General features: G+C 47.4%; 2 protein-coding genes across 4 annotated transcripts in view; one reads left to right on the top strand and one right to left on the bottom strand.

Moving 5' to 3' along the window:
• The window catches only part of RNLS (renalase, FAD dependent amine oxidase), an 81,582-nt gene extending 73,548 nt beyond the window's left edge, over positions 1 to 8,034 (bottom strand). The window contains exons 1-4 of one of the 3 annotated variants that reach the window (XM_030030846.2): positions 7,781 to 8,034; positions 7,584 to 7,689; positions 6,370 to 6,512; positions 4,989 to 5,150 (exon numbers count right to left, since the gene is read on the bottom strand). In XM_030030846.2, coding sequence (XP_029886706.1) covers positions 4,989 to 5,150; positions 6,370 to 6,512; positions 7,584 to 7,689; positions 7,781 to 7,892 — 523 coding nt within the window. In that variant the 5' untranslated portion in view covers positions 7,893 to 8,034. The remainder of the gene's footprint in view (positions 1 to 4,988; positions 5,151 to 6,369; positions 6,513 to 7,583; positions 7,690 to 7,780) is intronic. The other 2 variants (XM_030030844.2, XM_030030845.2) reach the window with 2 other exon arrangements.
• Positions 8,035 to 10,481: 2,447 nt separating this feature from the next.
• On the top strand, positions 10,482 to 12,747 carry LOC115348314 (lysosomal acid lipase/cholesteryl ester hydrolase-like). The gene is made up of 2 exons (XM_030030826.2): positions 10,482 to 10,982; positions 11,901 to 12,747. Exons 1-2 carry the CDS (start codon positions 10,953 to 10,955, stop codon positions 12,120 to 12,122), a joined length of 252 nt encoding a protein of 83 aa, XP_029886686.1. The 5' UTR covers positions 10,482 to 10,952; the 3' UTR covers positions 12,123 to 12,747.
• Positions 12,748 to 23,553: the final 10,806 nt, after the last annotated feature.

Raw genomic sequence — 23,553 nt, 5'->3', positions numbered from 1 at the left:
AACAGTGACTGAGATTAATATTACCACAAGGCGCCAAGCCACATCTTTCATTTAGGTTCAATGTCTGTCTTCTATGTAATAAAGGCCTTCAAGATCAGCAATTAAGGTAGCTATACCCCTAAATCCTGCCCCCCCTCACTTCAAGCCCCTTGCTTGCAGTCTCAGAGTAGTTACATATGACCTTTGAGCTGGCCACACAGGCTGCTGTTGCTAGAAGGAGAAAGCCCTCCCCTTCCTCCAGCTCTGCACATCCCTCATTTCAGCTGCAGCATGAGCACAGCAGCAAAATTATTCCTCCCACCTTGAGTCACAACAAAGGAGAAGTTTGCAACAAGGAGCAGGAACCTCCCCTTCCAGCTGCAGCTGGAATTGCTAGTTTGTATACCAGGAATGTTTTCCATTAGAATCACCAAATTTTGTCTCTGGATTTGGAAGACCAGAGCATACAGATGACTGAACTGCTTTACAGGTAAGGAAGCAGCCTCAGCATATGTGCAGGCTAACACTGGCGACCAGGCAGTCACTCAACAAGTCAGATGAGCTTGCATAGCCAAGTGAAAACTAACATGTTCATTTGCACCATCAGAGTCAGTTCTGGGTCAAAACAGGGAGCAGATCTGACTCCCAGTGTGGTACCCACTCACAAGGGCTGACAGAGGGAGCAAAAGCAGGACAGCGTCAGTGTGGAAGGGAAGGGATGACTATTCCCTTCAGCAGCTGTCCACAGTTAACCACCTTAAGCTTAACATGAAATTGCATCTTAAATCCGTAGAGGTGGATCCAGGAAACCCCCATTCTCTGTCTGCAAAACTCAGCTCTTTGACATGCAATCAATATAAGGTTGAGATTTAGAGATACAGTGACGTACACTGACCCTCTCTGTAAGTCAAAAAGGATCTGAAATCTACACCCTGTTCAGGCTCTGAAACACCTTCCTTACATTCTCCTCACCAATTTTCCCCTCACTTCTTAACCTAAAGAAACAGTAGTAAAGAAGCCAACAGCTCCAATGCTAAGGAACTCCAGGATATGAGGAGTCAGCCCTGTTGCCAGAGATGAAGAATTAACAATTGGCTAGAAATCTAGAAGCCAGTCTCACATGGGATACAGGCAGAGAGAGGAAGAAAAATGGGGAGGAGATGACAAAACTTGCTGGGTTCCCTCAGGTAAAAGTTAATCCTGCAGTTCTACAGAAGATTAAGAAAAGGATGTTATGGCAAGCATCTGACAGTTCTGGCACTCCAAGAGCAAGTGAAATGAACCGTTCACCTTAAGTACATCTTCTGAAGGGGACCTGCCCACTTTTTGGACATGAAAGGATTTAATTACCCCAAGAAAAACAATTTGCAAAGACATCAACTCTGATTGAGGATGCAGACTACAGGAACCTCGGGAAGACTCTGAGAAAACAGCACTACACACTACCTCTACTTTTCTTCTGTTCCCAGGACGCTCACTATCGACCACCATTAGAAAGGACAGGAAGGGCCAGGCCTACCCCCACAGTCATTTACCCCAGTAATGACACCACTGAGCAATCAAACAGCCACCTCGTTATGCCTGTCCCCACGTGCTTGTACTGTTTGGGCTGTTAAGGCTTCCCATCTGCTGTGAGCTGAGCTAACAGAACTGAAGTAGCTTGAAAATCAGCCATGACTGCAAACATCTCCCAGCAATATTCCATGTTATGTTGTCATAATAAGCCTAACAAAAAACCGAGATGATGTCTCTCCTTGCAGACAGGGGAACAGCCCAACCCATTGTAGTTGTTATACATCACATTCCTCTTACTTTCTAACGCTTGCAAAGCCATGCTTCAGTTAGTGACCAGTCACTGTTTTTAACATTAGTTTATCACATCTTTATATAGCAGAACAGTACACATGTGGCTATTAAAAGGAAAATACGTAATTCTGAAAAGGATGTCTATACGTTTACCCTGCCCACATGATTCAGAGTATGAAGTGAAAGAGCACACTCACTAACCAAGAAAATTCAGTGGGGATACCATTACTTTCCATGGTAAAGGGACAGGGGAAATGAGAGAGCATGAAAACAATGAATAGCAGAGAAGTCCTGTTCTTACAGGATATTTATCTCTTTAGGCACAAAGCTTAAAATAAGAGGTTGTAATGAAAATACTTCTCTTCTCTACCATGACCAGACATCAATCTTCCCTTTGCTACCCTAAGACACTGTGCTATAGTTCAACATCCTGCTGCCAACTATCCTTCCACCTGCCCCCCATCCTCTTCTTTTCCCTCATACAGGTCCTGGTTACTATGAAGCAACTTCAGACAGACCCTAGCAGCCCAGCCCACTCTGACCACCTCCATCTATTGCTCTGATATCTTTTAACAGACAGCTTCCAAATCACACTCACATAAACACACACATTAAAATCCAAGATATAGCAGAGCACAAGGAGCCAAGTGTAAAAGTCAGCTCTTCATCTTTCAAGCACTGGTGGTTTTTGTACAAACCAGAGAGCAGAAAACCCACAAATTTTAAAGTGTCTACTTCAGGAGCTGGCAGCAAAGAGGCAACAAGCCCTGTCTGACAAGAAATTACTCAAGCCACGTGGATGCCCTTGCACTGCTGCCAGCATGCTGCGTTCAAAGAGAGGTTATTAGCCAGATGCAGCATGTCTTTGGTACAACACTGCAGCTGAGGTGATAAATCCACAGCCCAGCACAATTCAAATGGCTCTGCCAGGGTCAGCACAGGCCTGGCTGGATTTCCTGGCTTCTGCTCAGCATCAGCCCTCAGAGCCATCTCCTGTAGAGCTGCATCAAGATCTCTGCCCTGTAAATCCTCACGGTGGCTGTTCTGCAAGGATCAAGTCTCATGGCAAATACACCAAATCTGCTCACAGGCTTGGCAGCACCTCAGCTAACCAGCCCTCCCAGAAACAATGCTGCTGGGAGCCCACTGTGGACAAACACTGGCTGTGCACAGAGCTAGCATGGGTGAACAGGATTCATCAGCCTGACTTCAGAGAAAAGCTGGCCCTGGAAGCTTCACACCTGAGACAATGCACCTAAGCTAGTAAACTTGTCCAGAGCTGAACTTACACTTCTTTCACAGCACTGAGCTGCTCTTTCTAAGCCTCCATGGCACTGTTAACACATTCACCCCAATAAATCACCAAAGGATAATTGAGATTTACTCATGTTTGGGGAATACAACCCCCAGGGGGCAGCCAGAAACAGCAAACAAGCTGGAGAGTCTGAGAGACTTTCATCTTATAAACTAGAGACCAAAGAGTTCTTATCTGGACTTTTTCCTCCCCTGCATTTCACACGATTTGAGGCTCACTGAAATGCCCTAGGGATTCTCCCCACAGCACAGTTGTTATTCAAGTCATACTCATGAATATGACATACGAATATGACATACGAATATGACATACGAATATGACATACGAATATGACATACGAATATGAACAGTCATCCCTACTGCAGACATACCAAGGGCAGCACTGAAAGTCAGCATGATGTGTCAACAAAGAGATAGCAACAAGGAAGCCACCATGCGGGGACCAGCTGAGGCTCTTGTCCCATTGTATTGGTTTTGTGTGGCAAGGTTTTGGTAGCGGGGGGTGTTACAGGGGTGGCTTCTGTAAGAAGTTGCTGGAAGCTTCTCCTGTGTTCAAGAGAGAGCCAATACCAGCCAGCTCTAAGACGGACCCGCCGCCGGCCAAGGCCGAGCCAATCAGTAATAGTGGTAAAGCCTCTGTGATAACATTTTTAAGAAGGAAAAAAAAGTTGGGACAGGCAGAATTCGGCAGCCGGAGAGAGGAGTGAGAACATGTAAGAGAAACAACCCTGCGGACACCAAGGTCAGTGAAGAAGGAGGGGCAGGAGATGCTCCAGGCGCCGGAGCAGAGATTCCCCTGCAGCCCGTGGGGAAGACCATGGTGAGGCAGGCTGTCCCCCTGCAGTCCATGGAGGTCCACGGTGGAGCAGATATCCACCTGTAGCCCGTGGAGAACCCCACGCCGGAGCAGGTGGGTTCCTGAAGGAGGCTGTGACCCCGTGGGAACCCTGCGCTGGAGCAGGCTCCTGGCAGGACCTGCGGATCTGTGGAGAGAGGAGCCCACGGAGCAGGTTTTCTGGCAGGACTTGTGACCCCGTGGGGGACCCACGCTGGAGCAGTGTGCTCCTGCAGGACTGCACACCGTGGAAAGGACCCATGCTGGAGCAGTTCGTGAAGAACTGCAGCCCGTGGGAAGGACCCACGTTGGAGAAGTTCGTGGAGGACTGTCTCCCGTGGGTGGGACCCCACGCTGGAGCAGGGAAGAGTGTGATGAGTCCTCCCCCTAAGGAGGATGAAGCGGCAGAAAACAACGTGTGATGAACTGACCGTAAACCCCATTCCCCGTCCCCCTGTGCCGCTGGGGGGGGTTGGTAGAGAAGCCGGGAGTAAAGTTGTGCCGAGGAAGGTGTTCTGAGATTTGGTTTTATTTCTCATTACTCTGCTCTGGTTGGTTTGTAATAAAGTGAGTTAATTTTCCCCAAGTTGAGTCTGTTTTGCCCGTGACGGTAAGTGATGAGTGATCTCTCTCCTGTCCTTATCTCGACCCACAAGCTCTTTGTTATATTTTTCTCTCCCCTGTCCAGCTGAGGAGGGGGAGTGATAGAACGGCTTTGGTGGGCACCTGGCAACCAGCCAGGGTCAACCCATCACACCCATTCAATAACTATTTTCAAGTCACAGAAAGACAAGTCCTGTTTTAGAAGTCAGCAAAAAATTAAAGATCAGATTAAAAATTGACTCATCTATTTAGATATTTCTGCTATCAAGGTATTACTGCTCATGCACCACACATACAGCCTCGAAATTACCTACCTCCTATCATTTTCAGATTCACCCTATTCTGGTGGAAATTAACAGACAGCTCAGATGGTTGAGTGTTTCTTTGCTATACAAGATGCTCAGTTGCCATTTTAGGCTAGATACCTGCAATTCCGAGGTATGAACTTACTGTTTACAATGTCACCTTGCAGCTGAAGAATTTGTGGAACAGGCATTGTGAGAACAACTACATCAAACTGTTCCGGCGGTCCCATTTTCCTGGAGACTTCCCATTTCCCATCTTGGAGAGAGATGCAAGTTACATGGTGTTCATAGAAGACATCTGCACCTGCTTGGAAAAAGAAGTTAATACATGAATTTTTCTGTGAATTCCACAGAAAAAATGCAGAGTAGTTTCCCTTAGTAACTGGATGACTGGCAAGCAGCAAAGCACACAGACAGTCTTAGGGCAAACCTTCACAAATTAGGTCAAATCAATTTAACAGCCAGCATATGACATTAAAAGAGGGGATCCTCATCAGCTGAAAAGATCCCATCACTCCCATGTGCTAGCACTGGTATTCATCTCACTCCTCTCTGACATGATTCAGCTCAGTAAACAGATGCAAAACTACCAGCTGCTCTCTTTGTCAGGTTAGTTGACTGTGGCTTTAGTGAGCTGAACCAATTCAGAGTGAAATCCGATGAGCACAGGAGGCAGCATAGGGTAAGCAATCAAGTCACACCCCCAGGAGCTGAAAAAGAGAGCATTGCCCCTGTTAACATCTCTCATATATCAGAAGACAGGAATGTAGCTAATTATTTGCAAGATTAGGGTCTAAAAAAAAGCTAATTAAAAAAAAAGAAAGAACCAATCACATGAAAGGAGCAAAGCTTGACTGCTCATAAAGCTAACATTTTTCAAACCAGAGTTAAATTAGTCACTAAACTGTACAAGTGGTTCTGCCACATTACACCTAATGCAGTAGTTACACAGTTTAAGCTAGCGCATGATCTTCTCCTTCAGTGTTTTCTAAAGCACTTTCAACACAGTAGGCTCACATACTGCATAAGCACTCATTTCTTCAAAACACAGGATGTAGCTCACCACTGTGTTCCCAGTTGCTCAGTTAAACAGCACAGTTAAATACACACTTGTGAAAAAACACCCAAACACTCACTGCATTCAAGTTGCAACTCAAATCTCTTCTCATCCATGATCTCCCTCCCACTACATTATCTCTGTCCTAATTGGGTTTGGTCCAACTTTCATATGCTAAAGCCAACAGCACAGATATAAGCTTGGCCCCTGATCCTACAGACGTTATATTTTATACAGATTCTTATATGCCAGCAGTGCAGCTGAAGTCAGTGAAGCGCTTGCAGGACTTGGAAATTTATAGAGCTTGCAGACATGTTTATCCATCTAAGCAGCTTCAAGACATACATAAACAAACAAGGAACTTGAACATTCTCATTGGAGATTTAAATTTGAAAGACAGTTGAAGAATGCCATCAAAAACACAATCATTAAAACTTTTCATTTCATACAAGGACATCTAAAAAATTACCTGACTGTTTCAAGTAATACTTGACAACCGAGGACATGCCCTGGGGTGCCACGTAATTGCATGAGCCTTCTTTCACTACCATTCCTTCAATGGGTGCAGTCAGCGGTTTCAAGACGCCATGAGACAGAAGTTCCTCATAGAAGCTTAAAAGGAGCAAATGACACAGAGATGAAAATACATTGCATGAAAACCAACAGCAGCTGTTATTATTTTTCACAATTAAAGTTAAGATCAGCCTAACTTTTGAATTTAGAGAACAGTTTCAAGCCTGTGTTTCAAGCCAGGCTATGCCCAACCAGGAACCACAGCTATCAAATGACAAACTACCTTGCTATTTTATTGGCAGCTGGCCTTTTACATGAGACCAAGGCTACCTACCGTGCCCATAACAGAAACTGTTAGTAGTTTGACCTGAAGGTTTCAGGACTGTGGCAGGAACATACATGACAGTTACTTAAAGCTCTGAATATCAGTACAAACAGCATTACCATCATGCAGTGCAGGAAAGTTCCAGCAACTGGATGCAGATGCCTGAAACACACCTGCCTTTTCCCTGATTTCCACATAAATTTCGCATTTTTACATCGCTGTTACATCACCATCCCCTTCCCCATACTACAGCAAACCATCCTGTGTACCAAGCAGGCCCCACCAACGTGATCCACCCCTGTCCCTGCAGTCAGCCACCGCTATTCTTCAGGGCACAGACATCACATCCCCACAAAGACAAGCCACCTCACACTTTTTTTTTTCATACCTAGCTTTCCTGGTACCCGCATAGTGTTTAGGCGACTCTGAGGCCTGTTAGCTCTTGAAAGAAGAGGTCTCTGTGGATTTAAGCAGCAGGGACGCACCTGCCCGCGCTTCCTACCGTGGGCTGATTTGCACCACGGGTGAAAAGCGTCGAGCCGCGACGCCTGTGGGCAGGGCAGGGCAGGCCGCTTGGCCACCGAACCCGCCCCGACCCCGCGGACCGCCACCTGCCTCGCCCCACCCCTTCCCACCCGAGGCGGCAGAGACGGGCAGGAAGACCGAGGCAGGGGCCGGTGGTGGGGCGGACCGAGGGAGGGCCGGGGCCAAAGACCGGCCCCAGCACGGCGCGACCGGCGCGGCCGCCCCTCACCCAGGCCGCAGCGACGGCGTTCCCCACTGCGGCACCTCCCCTCGGGCCGCCCGCGCGTGGGGCGGGGCGGGGCTGGCGGGGCGGGGCTTACCTGCGGCGCGCCTCCGCGCCCTCCGTCTCGAGGGTGATGTACTGCGCGCCCAGGTCGGCGATGCAGGCGGCGTCCCGCGCGCTGCTGCTCGTGCTCATACGGCCACCTGCGCGACAGCCGGTCAGAGACCCGCGCGCCGCGCGCCGCGCCGCGCCCCGCCCCGCCCCGCGCGCCGAGCCCACCTGCGCCGCGCTCACCTGCGCCGCGCGCCTTGTCCCAGACGGCGATGCGGCCCAGCGCCGCCCCCCGCAGCAGCGCCGCGCAGACGCTGCCTGTCAGCCCCGCGCCCACCACCAGCACCCGCGCCATGGCCCGCCCTGCCCCGCTCGGGGGCGGGCACCCCCGCGCAGCCACGCCCCCCCCGGAGGGGCGGTGCCCCGCCCCGCCCCCGGGCGGGGCGGGCGCGCGGGGCGGGCGTGCAGCCACGCCTACACCCACGCGGGCGTGCACGCGCACTGCCCTGCACGCCCATGCGTGTACACACGCTTCCCCTGCACGCACACCCCGCGCGCGCACCTCCCCGCACACCGACCTGTGCACACGCACGCATGCGCACCCACGCGCAGCCCTGCGCACGCGCGTGCGCGCACACGCTCCCCCTGCAGGGACAGCCGTGCACGCAAGCAACCCTGCATGCACACCTGTGCACACCCCCCTGCACGCACCCCCCTGCGCACGCGCATCCCTGCGCGCACGCATGCGGGCACACCCCCCTGCCTGCACACCTGCATGCACACACACACCCCTGCATGTACACCTGTGCACGCACGCCCCTGCACACACACCCGCCTGCATGCACACCCGTGCACACGCACACACCCTTGCACACGCACACCCCCCTACACAGCCACCTGTACACGCACACCCCCCCGCACACAGAAGCATGCGCACACACGCCCTTGGCACACACAGATGCGCGCATGCACACCCACCCCTGCACACACAGACGTGTGCGCAGCCACCCCTGCATGCACACCTGTGCTTGCACACCCACGCGCACACATGCCCCCTCCCGCACACCCACAGGCACCCTGGGTCAGGGGGTGCCCCAGCCTGTGGCCACTTCAGTGGCTTCTGCCTGTCTCGCCCCACTCTGCCCGTGTCCCTCCTGCTCGGGGCCCATATGGCCCCACCACAGCCAGGGCTCCCAGCCAGCCAGTCCCCAGCCTGCAGCACCCCGGGCTGCCCTTGGCTCTCCTCCTCCTCCCCAAATTGCAGGAGGCTCCCTGTGGCCCCTCGCTCCTCTGTCAGCCCCAGCCCCTAGGGATGCAAGTGCCGGAGGGCTGGTGAGCGGGAAGCTGAGGTGGATGTGGGCACAGCAGCACGGGAACCGCCGTGCAGAAAGGCCAGCATGGAGTATTGACCTGCAATTTGCAATTTGAGAGGAGATGTTTCGCACCAGAGTTCTTCCACACACTGCCTTGGGTGAGCTGGTCCTTTCCAAATTTTGTGCCTGCTTGAAGACCTGCAAGAGCGTCTTGTCTATGCTCTTCGGATTGAACTGAAAGAACGTAAATATGGCATGTAGGAATAAATCTGCAGAGGGCCCTCCGTGTCCTTCTGAAGGACAAAGCCTTGGCTGCCCTGTTTTGTCAGGTAAAACCTGTTGTGCAATGCACTCGTTTCGTTTCAGGACTGAGTAGATGCGTAGGCAGCACGCTCCCTGGTGGGGACCTCAGTACAAAATGTAATCCACTGGTTGCGGGTAAACCTTCCTGGCTACTTCCCTCTGCAAAACAGAGTACGGAGTATTTTAATGGTCCTTTGTGGTCAGTCTCTTGTGTTGGCTGCTGCAACCCATCAGTGGTATCTTCACTGGTTTTGTCTTCACCCCTTCATAAAATGCTCAGCAGCTTCTTAAGCTGCCTGTACATCATCAAGTAGAATGGCCCCAAAGGAGTGGATCTGCAAAGAGGAACATTTGGAGCTGAGGACCCTCCATCCACAGCTGGCACATTTCAGGGGTCTTACTGCAGACTAGGTTGAGTCTCACCTTGCAGCCCGTGTGCCGTTAGCTATCAAGCTGCAGCAGAGATTCTCCTGGACAGCAACCAATGAAGCTTATTACCAATTAAGCTGATTATTTCTCCTTCTTCCCATTGTGGGCATGGAGAACAATCACTACCAGAGCCCCTCTGACACTGAAATTGTGCTGTGCTGTCCTTGTCCTCTCTTCCCTAGGCTAAATGTACGTTTCTTTGTAGATCATGGATTCAAATCCATGTAGTGGTAGGACAAGGAGTAACAGTTTTAAACTAGAAGAGGGTAGATTCAGGCTAGATATAAGGAAGAAATTTTTTACAATGAGGGCGGTGAAACACTGGCACAGGTGGTAGATGCCCCATCCCTGGAAACGCTCAAAGTCAGATTGGACGGGGCTCTGAGCAACCTGATCTAGTTGAAGATGTCCCTGCTCATTGCAGGGGGTTTGGACTACATGAGCTTTAAAGGTCTCTTCCACCCCAAACTATTCTATGATTCTATGAAATAGCCTCTTCTTGATCTGTCCTGGATCCTCACCAGTTCATGCATCTTCTCTGGAGTGTGTGCCACAGGCTGTATGCAGAGCACATCTTCTTCCTAGTGTGGCACTCCTGCTCAGAGACCCCAGAACAACTTTCTTGGTTTTGTATCAAGAACACTCACTCCATTTTCTGAAGTGCTGTTGCTCAGCAGTGTTAGTCCTTGTACTGTATATGTCCACCGGTTTTTCTTTTCTATGTATAATTTTTTATAAGATTCTTTACTGGACTTCAGGTTATCTGGTGAGTGACAAAGGGCAAAACTAGGGGCAATGAGCACAAATTACAGCCCAGGGTGATCAGGTTGGAGGTGGGCAATCCTTCTTCCCCCAGAGTGGGGAGCGGCCCTGGGACAGGTCCCCAGGGAGTTGGGGGGGTCTCCATCCTGGGGGAGGGTTCAGGTCCTGGTGGGGCCAAGCCATGGCCACCCTGACCTTGTATTGCTGATAGTCCTGCTTCAGTTAGACTAGAGATATTCAGAGGCTCCTTCCAACCAACACATCTTTTATTGTATAATTTCCGGCCAATTCCTCAGTCCACAAGGAATATTTTGCATTCTAATCCCATTTTCTAGAACATTTTCATTTCCTCCCATCCTGGTGTTAACCACAAACCATACAAACATAATCTCTGTTCATTTATCCAAATTAATGACAATTATTAGTTATACTGGGACTATGGCAGATCTGTGAGATACAGTTGAAAAATCTTGCCAGTTCAATGATGAAAACCAACTCTTGAGTTTCCGCTTTTAAACTGATTGCACTCCCACAGAACTATGATTTGATTTAGACCATTTTGTTTCTGAATTTGCTACAGGGAGTTCAAAGTGGTGGACTGAGAGCTTATGATGTATAAGAGTCTTCGCTATAGACAGGTAAGCTCCTTCTAATGGCCACGGTCATGGTATCCCCTTTCACTTACATGTTCTGTTCCCATTCATGCTTGCTTGTATTAGTCTGGTGTGATTCCTTTGAATTGATTGTCCTCTCTTCATAAATCGGGCATGCAAGTAGCAAGTCAGCAGGACCTCCACTTAGAACAACAGTATTTTCTATTGTAAACTCTATTTTACAAATACTTTCTAAATGGAATAAAGTATTAGAGGCTTTCCATCTATCCAGTGTTTTTGTTAGAGTCCATAATCTGACATACAAAAGCAACAATAATGGCTGCGTGACCAGTTACTATCTGAAACCTATAAAACTGAAGTCTCCATGCTGGTTGTAAATTGTCTAGCCATGATGGAAAGCAAGGTGCTAAGCCCTTCTGCCACCCAGACCTAACATCACAAGCTGAATGGTGAGCAGTTAACTTTACATCCCTTGGGAGCTTGGGCAATTCTTGTTCTATGGCAAGAAGAGTACCAGAGACATAGGAAAAAAGCTTCTTTCTTCCTTAAGCAAGAAAAATCAAATTGTTCAGAAAGTGGCATGCTTTTTACTGGAATAATTACACTGCAGGTAAGGAGACATGATGCTGATAAATCACCTCATGGCAAGTCCTCATGGTGTTGAGCTAAAGCAACCCTCCAGATGTGTCTTATTTTCAAGAACTTGCTTCCAAACACTTCCATGCTGTTACGAAGTTGAAGGAAAGGCTAGTGCTTGCATGAAGTGTAACCACAAACCACACAGCGTCTTTTAATAAAACTTCTTTCTAGAAGAAAACCTTTCCAGGTTTGGGGGTTTTTTCTTAATTCCCAAAGAATAGCACTTGCTCTCGCACGACATGTATTTTATTGCATTGCAGAAATGGCTCTTCTTTGTAAACCCCTGGTGTTCCATCCCTTCAGATCACTCTGCCGCTCTACAGCATGAAGGACATGAAAGTGCTGATGGCCATCTGGAGTGGTGGAGTGGACTGCCTGGCTGATCCCTGGGACATTGTCCTCCTGCTCGCCCAGGTCCCCTACAAGGTGATTCCCCAGTGGAACCACCTGGATTTCCTACCAGGGCTCGATGCAACCGAGCTTTTGTACCAAGAAATCGTCGACATGATGAAGAAGCATCTGTAAAGCTGCTGTTTTGATTTGATACGGTTTTTTTTATTTTGATATGGTGGTTTTTTTAATGTTATGTAAGATTAATGCTATCTTTAAAGGATTTTGAAATTTGTCATCTGAATGTAGTTGATTAAAATGTTCTGCTTTTAACTAGAGCATAGGTGGGGTGGGGAGAGGAGTCTTTATGCTATTCCTGACTGGCACTTCATTTCCTTTCTTTTTCCTTTTTTCCTCCTTTTTTTTAATCTTTTTTTTCTGGGTTTTTTGTTTTTTTTTTTTCCTCTTTTTTCTTATATCAGGTATGTTTATTTGCGAAGTACAGGAAACATAGATGAGGAAACTGGGGTTTCAGACATTTTGTTTAGACTAACATCATAGTGATCTGTTCTCTGAGACACAATGGATCCTGTGTAACCTTTCCCATGTGGTCAGCTTTAAAGTGCCTGCAATTCCTCTGAGACCTGGGGGAACTGGATCCCCTTGTAACTCAGTTGATTCCTAGCTTCATCAGGGACACAAAATCCACTGTTGCTGTCTCAGAGCTGGCACTGTTACCCGTGGCCCTTTAAAACTACCAATGTGGATCAGAAAGAGATCTAACAGGTCTGTGGTGAAAAACCACAGCAGAAATACATCTCCTTAGGGGAAATACAGTACTAGTGGTTTTGAAATTCAATAAAAATTGAAATTAATCACATTTTTAATGCATCTTCTTTCTTTCAACAACTGAGACACTGAAAAGGAAGAATTGAGAAAGAAATAAATCCTGAAAAGCAATTACAAGAAAGACAGTCTAGCATGTGAATCTGATACGCAATGTGCAAAATCCAAATAAAAAAGGGGCTTAGGGAATGTACAAACCGCCTACGTCTTAGGGTTTAGCTGAGACGTTTTGGTAATATGATTGAGTCATTCATTTTGTGTTGCATATTTTCTGAATAAAGTGCTTTCTTCATATCCAGTATTTATACACATGACCAAGCATTGCTGCAAACATCATCCCTGGTAGTGCATCATTTATGCAGCAGACCAGGTATGCAGGTAGCTGCCAACCACAGAGGGTTCAGTCTACGTTTGGCTGAATATTATTATCAATACCAGTACTTCACAAAGAAATAAGATTAAGTCTGACTACTTTAAGAAGTAGGACTTCTACATATTTGTGTCTTTACAGGTTTGGGACAAATTGTGTTACATCTTGCCAGGTTCTGAGCATTTGCTCTGAACAAAACTACAGCAGCATTTCTTTGCATGGGCAAGCATATGAGAAGATGTTTCTTCATCCCAGGCTTCCTACATACAAGGAAAATAGAGGCTGAACCATTATACCTGAGTTCACATGAAACAAAATATGCAGATCCTCTCTCAAACCCAACTCTGTACATAGACCTTTAGTTAGAAACAGAAGAAGAGTTGGCTTGAATTACAATGTTAAACATGGGGACAACTATTTTTCCAATTTTAGCAATATTTTAGACTAACCAGGGCATGTGGACCAAAGGAAAACAGGTCACAGAGTTATTCCTTGTCTTAAACAGGCCCATCTGCTTTCTGCCATGAGAAAGAAGCCTGCTCATCCCATTCAGCACCAGAATGCTCTCTAGGTGCCGGTAGCATGTTGACTAGCTGTTGTTTAAAAATAGCTATTTTTCCTGTGCTGTAGTATAGGAAATGTTTTTAAACCTTCAATGCAGAAAGACATCACCCTTCAACCTAGCTGATCACCCCCAGTACAGCACCTCTTATGATAGATTGCAGGTCTTTGCATGCATTTCACATGAACAAGAGAGAGAAGAGGGTCTGTCATGGTGTGGAAAGCTCCTTGAGGAAGGTTGTAGTTCCCTTTCAGGGGAACTTGAAAATTTCTTTCTGACTTTTGTTCAAGCCAGTTCCTTTTGGAATGTATGTGAGCGGGATTATTTTTGGTTGCACTTGCAGATCTGGCCATTTCATTTACCCTGAGTGGTTAGGAGGTGTCACTTCTTCCATCGGTTCAACATGCGTCCGTAGACCAACTGAATGGGTGGAAAGCCCCATGTGCTGCACCATGCAGCATCTCTTGCACCACGACATTTACAGAAAAAGCGGTAATCTCAGAGATGCCATGGTGTGTTGACAACTTTTTCTTTAGCCTGAAGGAAGAACAGTTATTTTATAACAACATCCTTGTTTCTGCCAGTCAAAATTCTGAGTCGCATCAGAAAAACTTGATGTTAATGATGTGACCATCAGAAGAATCAGCATGTTTCAGGGAGGAAGAATCTAGTTGTGAGGTGAAGCAACGTTTCAAGGAGAAATTACTCAATGTTGTACACTGGGGTACTGCCAATTTTCAGTCTGTCATGCTTCCTTTAAAATTTCCTGGAAGATCTGCATCACCTACAAGTAGCCATGAAAGGCAAAGTAGATTGATGAGAGATGGGGGGAAACACAGGAAACAATTTTGAGTGGACAACAGTCCTTCCAAATGCTGTTGTGGGTTATTTTTTATAACAGAATTTGTTACTAGAATTTGCTTGGTAGAATTGAATGGCAGTGATTCCTCTCTGATGCTGGACATCCTTGTGCTGACCTTGCTGACCACTGTAGGATGCTACTCTTGGGCCAGCTGAAACACTCATCTTACCCCATAGTGTGCCTTCAGTAGAGCAGAACAAGTCAGTCAGGACTCTTCCTGCAAAAAATCTCCCATCCTCCCAAGCCAGCCATGATACTATTGAATGCTCCATCATGGGTATTGCAAGTCTTTGCCAACTTGCTTTATCAATCCATGTAAACTTTTGGCATCTGCAGCATCCTTCAGTGAGAAGCTTCACGGAGCGAGTCCTAGTGAAAACACAAGAGCACACCATGGCACAGTGGTGATGCTCTGTGTTTGTTCCTCTGCTGCTTTCTTCATAGGTACTGTCCTAAGCCTTTCTTTGAAGAACAAAGTCAGCAAGCAGAAATGAAAATTTAATGAAAGTTATTTATGAAGAGAAGCTTGCATTCATTACAGTTTCCTGGTATATCACGAAGCCACGTTGTCATCATTAATTAATGATTTAATTCTTCACACACACCTCCCACCTCATTTTCTTCCTAAATACATTGCTTCTGCTTCTGCCTCATTCCAAGAAGCTTTCTGTAAAATTGTCTTTTGAGGTAATGCTCTTTACCTAATCAGGTTTTTCAGTTTGTTCAAGACAGTCTGTTTCCAGTAAACACTTTTGTATCTTCTAAAAAAAAGACTTGTAAATTTTATCGGATGATCAGATTATTGGATTAGGTAATTGTTTGCTTTTCTATCTTTAAGAAAGTCTCTAAGCATCTTTCTGTAGTACAAATTCTTGCTTAAGTTAATCCTGTTTAAACACATCTTTTTTTTTTTAATTGTCTCTCCAGTTCTACAGAAACAATTTGCCCAAAGCAAAAAAATGCAGTTTCACTTGGTATTTTGCCATAGGTACTAAAGGGCTTTTCCCTGATTGCTTTGTCTCCTTTGTTGTGCCTAAACATTTTCTTTCTCTTTGAAAACCCTGAAACAAAGCCGTGACCCAAATCCTCGCTGAAATGAAAATAAATCAGCTCCCAGCAGCAGGAGATGTTTGCAGATGAGTCACATGGCATGTGGCTGGAGCCAGCAGGTATATATAAATAAATAAATGAACAACCCCCAAATCCTTCCCTGGGGGCAGCAGCTCTACAGAGGGGACCAGAGACCCCCAGGCTCAGCCCCTCAACCAGGAGTCGGGGATGCCCCAACTCGCCTGGGCCCGTGGTGTCCCCTGCCTCTGCTCCCAGTGGGCTGTGCGTGGTGGACACCCGGGGAGCTGGGAAACACAGCACAGACCAGAAATCATGAATGTGCTAATTACCAGCCTGAGGTGATTTTTCTACACACTGATGCTGTTTTCCATCAGTGCTTTTACCCAGATGCTGCCTGCCAGTCGAGTAGTCCCGTCTCAACTAGATGGGGCCATGGCTGAACCACAGACCCCAGGACCTCTTCTCACCACTGCTGCTGTGATGGGCTTCAGGACACCCCAAAGGCTGCAACCCTGTTCCTCACCAGCTGCCCAGTCTGGTCTGCTGTCCCTTGCTGGGACCACTGGGATGGCAACCGGGTCCTTGGTGTAAATCAGCACTGCTGTGAGGCCATCACTCTATGGGAAAAGAAGACCTCTGTTATTGCGTGCCAGTTTGGTGGGAAAGGGTAATTGAAGCTGACAAGGCTGCATACCAGACTCCACCACCTGCTGAGTCAGCAGATTGTCTCTTGGCTGACGTGTCCCTAAATAAAAGGATGTCAAAGAGGCTTTTGCCACAGGGCTCGCAAGCTCCTGGAAGAGCAAGTCCCAGCTGGCCAGCCTGAGGAGGAGCCGAGCTGCTGCAGCACCAGCTGAAATCCTGAGGTCCCCTGGGGAGCAGTGGAAGGTTGTGAAGGGCTGCAAAGGCAGAGGGAGAGAGCCACGAGTGTCATCAGAGGGACAGTCTCATCACAGGTCTCTTGTCAATGCCAGCTGGTGGGGTGGTCGGGGTGGTCAGGGTGGTCCTGGCCCGATCGTCCTGGCCCCACAGGTCTCCCTTTCTCTCTGCCCAGCAAGGAGAAATTGGATGGATGCCAGGGGCAGCTTTCCAGTGCCTGGAGGCGCCCGGTGAGCTTGGGTCCTTGCATTGCTCTTTGCCACTTGCTTCCCCATCAGTCATCCTGGAGGACAAGTCATGCTAACCCTATCACCAAAGGACACCCATCTAGGTCTTAACCCACCAGTGCTGCCGCTTGTTCCACCCTGCAATGCCTCCAACAAAGGTTTGGGAAAACAGTAGTCTGCTTCCATGTTAAACACCGTGTCATGTCCCCAGAGCCTGCCCAGGTTGTCCTCTTGGCATCTCCTCAAGGAGCAGAAGCAATACTACCTCTTGCTGTCCTCCTCCTCCCAGGAGCCACCAGCTCTGACCCAAGACACATGCAGGGATTAAGACAGACTGAAATCTTACACAAACCAGTTGATCTTGTTCACGCGGGAGTGGGTTTACCAGCCAACACCCTCTTCATTAAACTGTTTTGGTGATGAGTGACACTTGGACCAGCAGGCATGGTGCCTCCCAGGGCGCAGCCGCAGGCCACAGGGCAGGGTGCTGTCATTGCTGGGATGAGGACTCCGTGACGGATGGAGAAGGAGCCCCAGGGCCGGGCAGTGTGGGGCCGTCACACCCTCTCTGAGGGCACGCAGCAGGTAATTCAGTCGTTTCATGCAAAAGGCGACATAGAGGCACATATTTTCAGAAACAAAATTCCTAGTGCTAAACATGCATTTTAGCCAAAGGTCACGGCATACCCAAACCAGAAATTAAAGAGGAACAAAGATGCTCTTGTGCCCGCTCTGCCTTTTGTGCACTGAAATTATATCCATGTCAGGAATGAAACAGCCAGAAGGCAAAAGGCAGCATTGAGGTCTGAAGACTGCCAGGGGAGAGAGAAAATCACGAGTGTTATGAGACGTCAAACCTCAGCCCTTTTGGTTTCTTTCTGCCACTGGAGGATGTCAGGGGTATCATGATTCAGACAAGGGGATCATGCCAGGCACAACATGAATTTCACAGTTAATATTTCCTCTTACTTCTCCTCTACTCATGTCTTCCCTTATGTCTTCTGACCAGTTCCCAGCCTTCTGCTCCTTCACCAGGGATTGTTCCAGTCTCTAGGATTTCATTTCTGATTTTGTTTTAACAGCTATGAACAGAAGTGGTACCTGGCTATTTTTTGATTTATTCATTTTTACCATAGACAGAACATGCACTTGAGAAAACAGATATTTGCAGGTGTTAAATACATTTGTATTTATACTTTCTTATTCAGAAACACCAAAGAAGTTGGGGAAAAAAAATGTGTCTGGAAAATGATGTCCCAGTATTGACAAGATATATTGGGAAGAACCAGACAACAGCTGGAGGAAGGAGAGAAATGAGAAGGAGGGAAACTAGTAATCCATCCCATTGCTGCTGTGATTTCTCTATCCCCCCAAATTTCTCATGGCCTGGAAAACTAGCCTTTTTGGGAAGGCCTGGAAATCTCCGACTTTATGGCCAATGTTTTTTCCTTACCTCCCTTAACAGCAAGTACTTTAGAGATATGAGTGCACAGGTAAATCACCTCTTCTCAGATATAGCCACCAGGGCAAGTCTTGGTTGCCAGTTAATTTAAGGTATATGGACTGAGGCAGCATTTCCTTGATGTACCCTATTGCATATAGATGCAATAAACTTTCCCTGGAAACATTTTGGGCAAGAAAAAGAAATGAACCATGCTTTGGAACGTTCACCCAAGGAGCCCTTAGAGGCTTCAGTATTTGTAATTGGTCAAAGTAGACTGATGGAGAAATTGAGGAAGATACTGCTCTTCTCATGAGCACCCAGCACTCTGAAATAATGAGATGTGTCTCATGGCACAGAATTGTTTTGCCACAAAAGAAGAGCTGGGCCTGGGCAAAACTGGGTAAAACAGGTGGTGGTCTGAAGACAGGTCCGTCTGCAGACAAGAGCCTGAGTGTAAATCCCTTTAAAATCACACCAGTTAAAAGTTAAGTGAAATCTTTGTTCAGGCAAATGAGATGTCCGTCACAATAACATGTCAAGTGATGGTGAAGAGCCTCCCCTTGAGATGGAGGTAGCTTCAGTAGCACCTGAGGGATACATACTCCCCTGCACACCCCACAAAACCACGACTGCTGTGGAGATATTTTCCCAAAGCAAAAATGTTTGTGTCGTCAAGCACGGTGAGGACTGGAGGGAAATTGCCATCAATATTGACTGTAGATAATTTTTTGTCTCCTCTGTATTAATGATGGATTGGGGTTTGCTCATTTCAGCAGTAGATTAATCAGCCTGGAAGGTCTGTTGAGCAGGGCTGCTAGTGCACAGGTTAAGAACTCCTCAATCCCCTAGACCTGTCTCCTAACTAGTAACTCACACATGAATCTATAGTAATCTGTTGTGAGGCCAATATATTCCCTGGTATTTTTACCTCTTCATCTGGATCATGAGCTGCCCACTGTTTTTGACAGCTGTCCATACATTTGATGATTAGGACCCATGTGGGAAGAAATACACCCTTGCCCTGTATTTTTAATTGTCCTGGTTTCAGCTGGGATAGAGTTGTCTTCCTAGTAGCTGGTACGGTGCTATGTTTTGAGTTCAGTATGCAAAGAATGTTGATAACACTGATGTTTTCAGTTGTTGCTAAGTAGTGTTTAGTCTAAAGTCAAGGATTTTTCAGCTTCTCAAGCCCCGCCAGCAAGAAAGCTGGAGGGGCACAAGAAGTTGGGGGGAGTGGGGCAGGGGGAATCGCTGCTCGGGGACTAGCTGGGTGTCAATTGGCGGGTGGTGAGCAATTGCACTGCACATCATTTGCACATTCCAATCCTTTTATTATTACTGTTGTCATTTTATTAGTGTTATCATTATCATTATCAGTTTCTTCTTTTCTATTCTATTAAGCCGTTCTTATCTCAACCCACGAGTTTTACTTCTTTTCCCAATTTTCTTCCCCATCCCACTGGGTCGGGGGTGGGGAGTGAGTGAGCAGCTGCGTGGTGCTTAGTTGCTGGCTGGGGTTAAACCATGACAGACCATTTTGGAGCCCAACGTGGGGCTTGAAGGGTTGAGATAATGACAAACCTGACAGAGCTTGTTAAAACAAATTTGTTATAAGCATTCATTATATTGGTCTAATAGTCGCTGGTCATTATGTTGATGTATGTGTTCTTAGAGTTGTTGCTCTGGTTTTTAAAGTTCTGTTACGTATCACCTCGCTTGCTGTATGTAGTCCTTCTTTTGCTGCTTATTGTTGCCCTCCTCTGGACGCATTCAAGGACCTTCACATCCTTCTTAAATGGTGGGGCCCAGAACTGCTCACAGTACTCAAGATAAGGCTGCACCAACACCGAATACGGTGGGATAATCCCCTCTTGACCAGTTGGTCATGCTGTGTTTGATGCCCCCCAGGATGCAGTTTGCCCTCTTGGCTTCCAGGGCACACTGCTGGCTCCTACTGAGCCTGCTGCCAACCAGCACCCCAGATCCCTTCTGCAGGGCTGTTCTCCAGCCACTCCTCTCCCCACTTACACTTGTGCCTGGCCTTACTCTGTCCTAGGTGCAGGATCCAGCATTGTGACTTGTTAAATTTCATCCCATTGATGATTGCCCAGTACTCCAATCTATCCAGATTCCTCTGCAAGGCCTCCTGTCCCTCAAGGGAGTCAACAGCACTTCCCAGTTTGGTACCATCAGCAAACTTGCTAATGGTGCATTCAACTCCTGTATCCAGGTCACTGATAAACGTATTGAACAGAACTGGCCCTAGAATCGAGCCCTGAGGAGCACTGCTGGTGACTGATCGCCAGCCAGATGTAGCCCCATTCACTACAACCCTTGGAGCTCTGCCCTTCAGCCAGTTCTTCACCCAGTGCCCTGTGAACCTGCTCATCCCGCAGTTGGACAACTTGTCCAGAAGCATGCTATGAGGAACAGTATCAAAAGCCTTACTAAAATCCAGAAAAATACATCCACCACCTTCCCTTCATCCACGAGGAAAGTGACCTTATCATAGAAGGATATCAAATTAGTTGAACAGGACTTTCCCTTTGTGAACCCATGTTGACTGTGCCTGATGATTGCATTATTATTTAAATGCCTTCCAATAGCACCCAGTATAATCTTCTCCATAATTTTTCCAGGAGGTTAGACTCACAGGTATGTAGTTCCCTGAGTCTTCCCTCATGCCCTTCTTGTAGACTGGAATAATGTTGGCTAGCTTCCAGCCAGCAGGGACCTCCCCAGACTCCCAAGACCTTTGATGGGTGATCAAGAGGGGGTCCTGCCGTAACATCCACTAGCTCCTTCAGTACTCTGGGATTAATCCCATCAGACCCCATGGACTTGTGAACATTCAGCTGATGCAGCTGGTCCCTGACAATTTCAGTGCTCACAAATGGAAAATTACTGCTCCCACACTCGTGGTCCTTCAACTCAGGGAACCAGGCAGCCTGAGGACTGTCAGTATTATTAAAGACTGAGGCAAAAGAAGCATTGAGCACCTCTGCTTTTTCTTCATCACTATTAGTCAGATGACCATCTTCAACAACTATCGGTTCAATGTTTTCTTTAGACCTCTTCTTGCTATTAATGTACCTAAAAGAGGCCTCCTTGTTGTCTCACAAAACACTGGCCAGTTTCAACTCTAATTGAGCTTTGGCCTCTCATGTCTTCTCCCTGCATATATGAACCACAGCTCTGTAATCTTCCTGTGAAGCCTGACCTCGCTTCCAGAGGTTGTACAATTCCTTTTTCCTCTGGAGCTCCAAGAGGAGTTACCTGTTCAGCCAGGCTGGTCTTCTGCCCCCTTTGCTTGACTTTCGACACAGTGGAATTGCCTGCTCCTGTGCTTCTAAAAGGTGTTTCTTAAAAACTGACCAGCACTTGTTTCTTAAAAACTGACCAGCACTTGTGGACTCCTAAGCCCTCAAAAGCAGAGTTCCCAGGGGATGCTGCTAAGTACCTCCCTGAATAGCTTAATGTTTGCTCTCTCAAAATCCAGGGTAGCAACTCTGCTGTCCTTTTTTCTAACTACACTGACAATTTTATACTCAACCATTTCATGATCACTGTGGCCAAGACAGCTACCTAGCATCACATGCCCCACAAGTCCTTCTCTATTCACAAATAGCAAGTCTAGGAGGGTACCTTTCCTAGTTGACTCCCTGAGTACTTGTGTCAAGAACTTATCTCCTACAAAATTCAACGATTTTCAAGACCTGCTTGTCACAGCAGTATGGTATTCCCAGCTGATGTCTGGGAAGTTGAAATCTCCCATAAGGACAAGGGCTACCTATCCAGAAATTTCTCTTAATTGCCTAGAGAATAACTCATCAGTGCTTACATACCAGCTGGGTGATCAGTAGTAGATACCCACTACAACACCTGCTTTGTTTTCCATTCCCCTAATCCTCACCCAAAGGCTCTCAGCCACATCATTGCTAACGGTAAGGGCTGTACCATCAAACCTCTCCCTTACATATAGTGCAACACCTCCACCTCACCTGCGCTGCCCACCTCTCCTGAACAGCCTGTAGCCCTCCACCCCAGCACTGCAAGCATGGGACTCATTCCACCAAGTCTCACTAATACCAATGGTATCATAGATCTGGGAACTGACTAACGCTTTGAGTTCATCCTGTTTGTTTCTCATACTGCATGTGTTGGTGTGCAAGCATTTCAGATGCACTCCTGAGCCCTCTGTGCTCCCAGGAGCAGTATAAGTGTTCCCACTAGCATTGAATGAAGAGCAGGAACAGATAGTAGTCTGAAGGTTGTACTAGGGTCTTCAGTCTTGTGGTGATGTCTCTAATTCAGGCCCCAGGAAGGCAGCAAACTTCCCTGAAGAGAGGGTCCGGCCTGCAAATGGGTGCTTCCATTCCACACAGGAGGGAATCACCAATGACCATAACTCACCATTGTTTCTTCTTGGTGCTGGTCTTAATGCAGATTTTGTTACAAGGGTTGGTCTCTCTGACCCTGGTAAGACTGCTTCCGCAGGTTCCTCTTCTATCTCACCTACCATACTCAGGGCCTCGTACCTGTTCTGTGAGGGTATCTTGGAGGCTAAGGAAGGGTTTCTCTTACCACTCTGTGCTGTAACCTCCTTCCACTCCTCCTTATCCCTTGTGATGCTGCCTTCCTTGTGGCACAAAGCAGATCCTGGCCTCCATAGCGGCCACTGTCTTCTATGCATCAGCAATGGCAGAGTATGGCTCCATTGATTGGTCTCCCTCTCAGACTCTTGAATACACCTCAGTCTGCCCACCTCCTCCTGCAGCTCGGCCACCAAGCAGAGCAGTTTATCAATCTGGTCACACATCCCACAGGCTTGCTCGCAATCACTTTCCACCTCTAGGAATATCCCTTCATACATCCCACAGCTGGAAACCTGAGTGGTCGCATGCTTGAACAGGAGGTCTGTCTGTGTGGCTGCATTGTTTCTACCAGGTCTAGAAGCTCAGGAGAAGCAGAGGACACTGCTTTTTGCCGGGTGGTCCCCATGCTGCCACCGCTGCTGGTGCTTCTCACACTACTTCAGCATCTATTGCAATTGCACTGCTCTGGCGTCTGATGTGACCTGGCTTTAACCAAAACAAATTGCATCTGGCTATAGGTGTTTCCCCAAAGGTCATGTATCTTTCAAAAAATTGCATTCCAACCCAGTTTCAAATGGCAACAAAAACTTTCAAAAATTTGAGTAAGAAAATTCAAAATGTACAAATGTTAAAATCTCTGGAAAATCCTTTTCAAAACTCAAGCAAGTCCAAAGCTCCCTCATTCTCCTGTGCTGTCACGCAGGCTGGTAGTCAGCAACATCTTCAGATGTTTCCTTGAACCCTGAGTGCTCTGGTTCATTGGTTCACAA

Source organism: Aquila chrysaetos, chromosome 11 (assembly GCF_900496995.4).
Source record: "Aquila chrysaetos chrysaetos chromosome 11, bAquChr1.4, whole genome shotgun sequence".
NCBI lineage: Eukaryota > Metazoa > Chordata > Aves > Accipitriformes > Accipitridae > Aquila > Aquila chrysaetos.
The sequence above is the reverse complement of the archived record's forward strand: the minus strand, read 5'-3'. Positions and strand labels throughout refer to the sequence as shown.

What these genes read in the sequence shown, in the direction of transcription:
- LOC115348314 (XM_030030826.2), top strand. Translation starts at nt 10,953, where the DNA reads ATGATGTATAAGAGTCTTCGCTATAGACAG. An exon ending in AGAGTCTTCGCTATAGACAG is followed by an intron (nt 10,983 to 11,900) that starts GTAAGCTCCTTC and finishes CCATCCCTTCAG; the next exon opens with ATCACTCTGCCGCTCTACAG.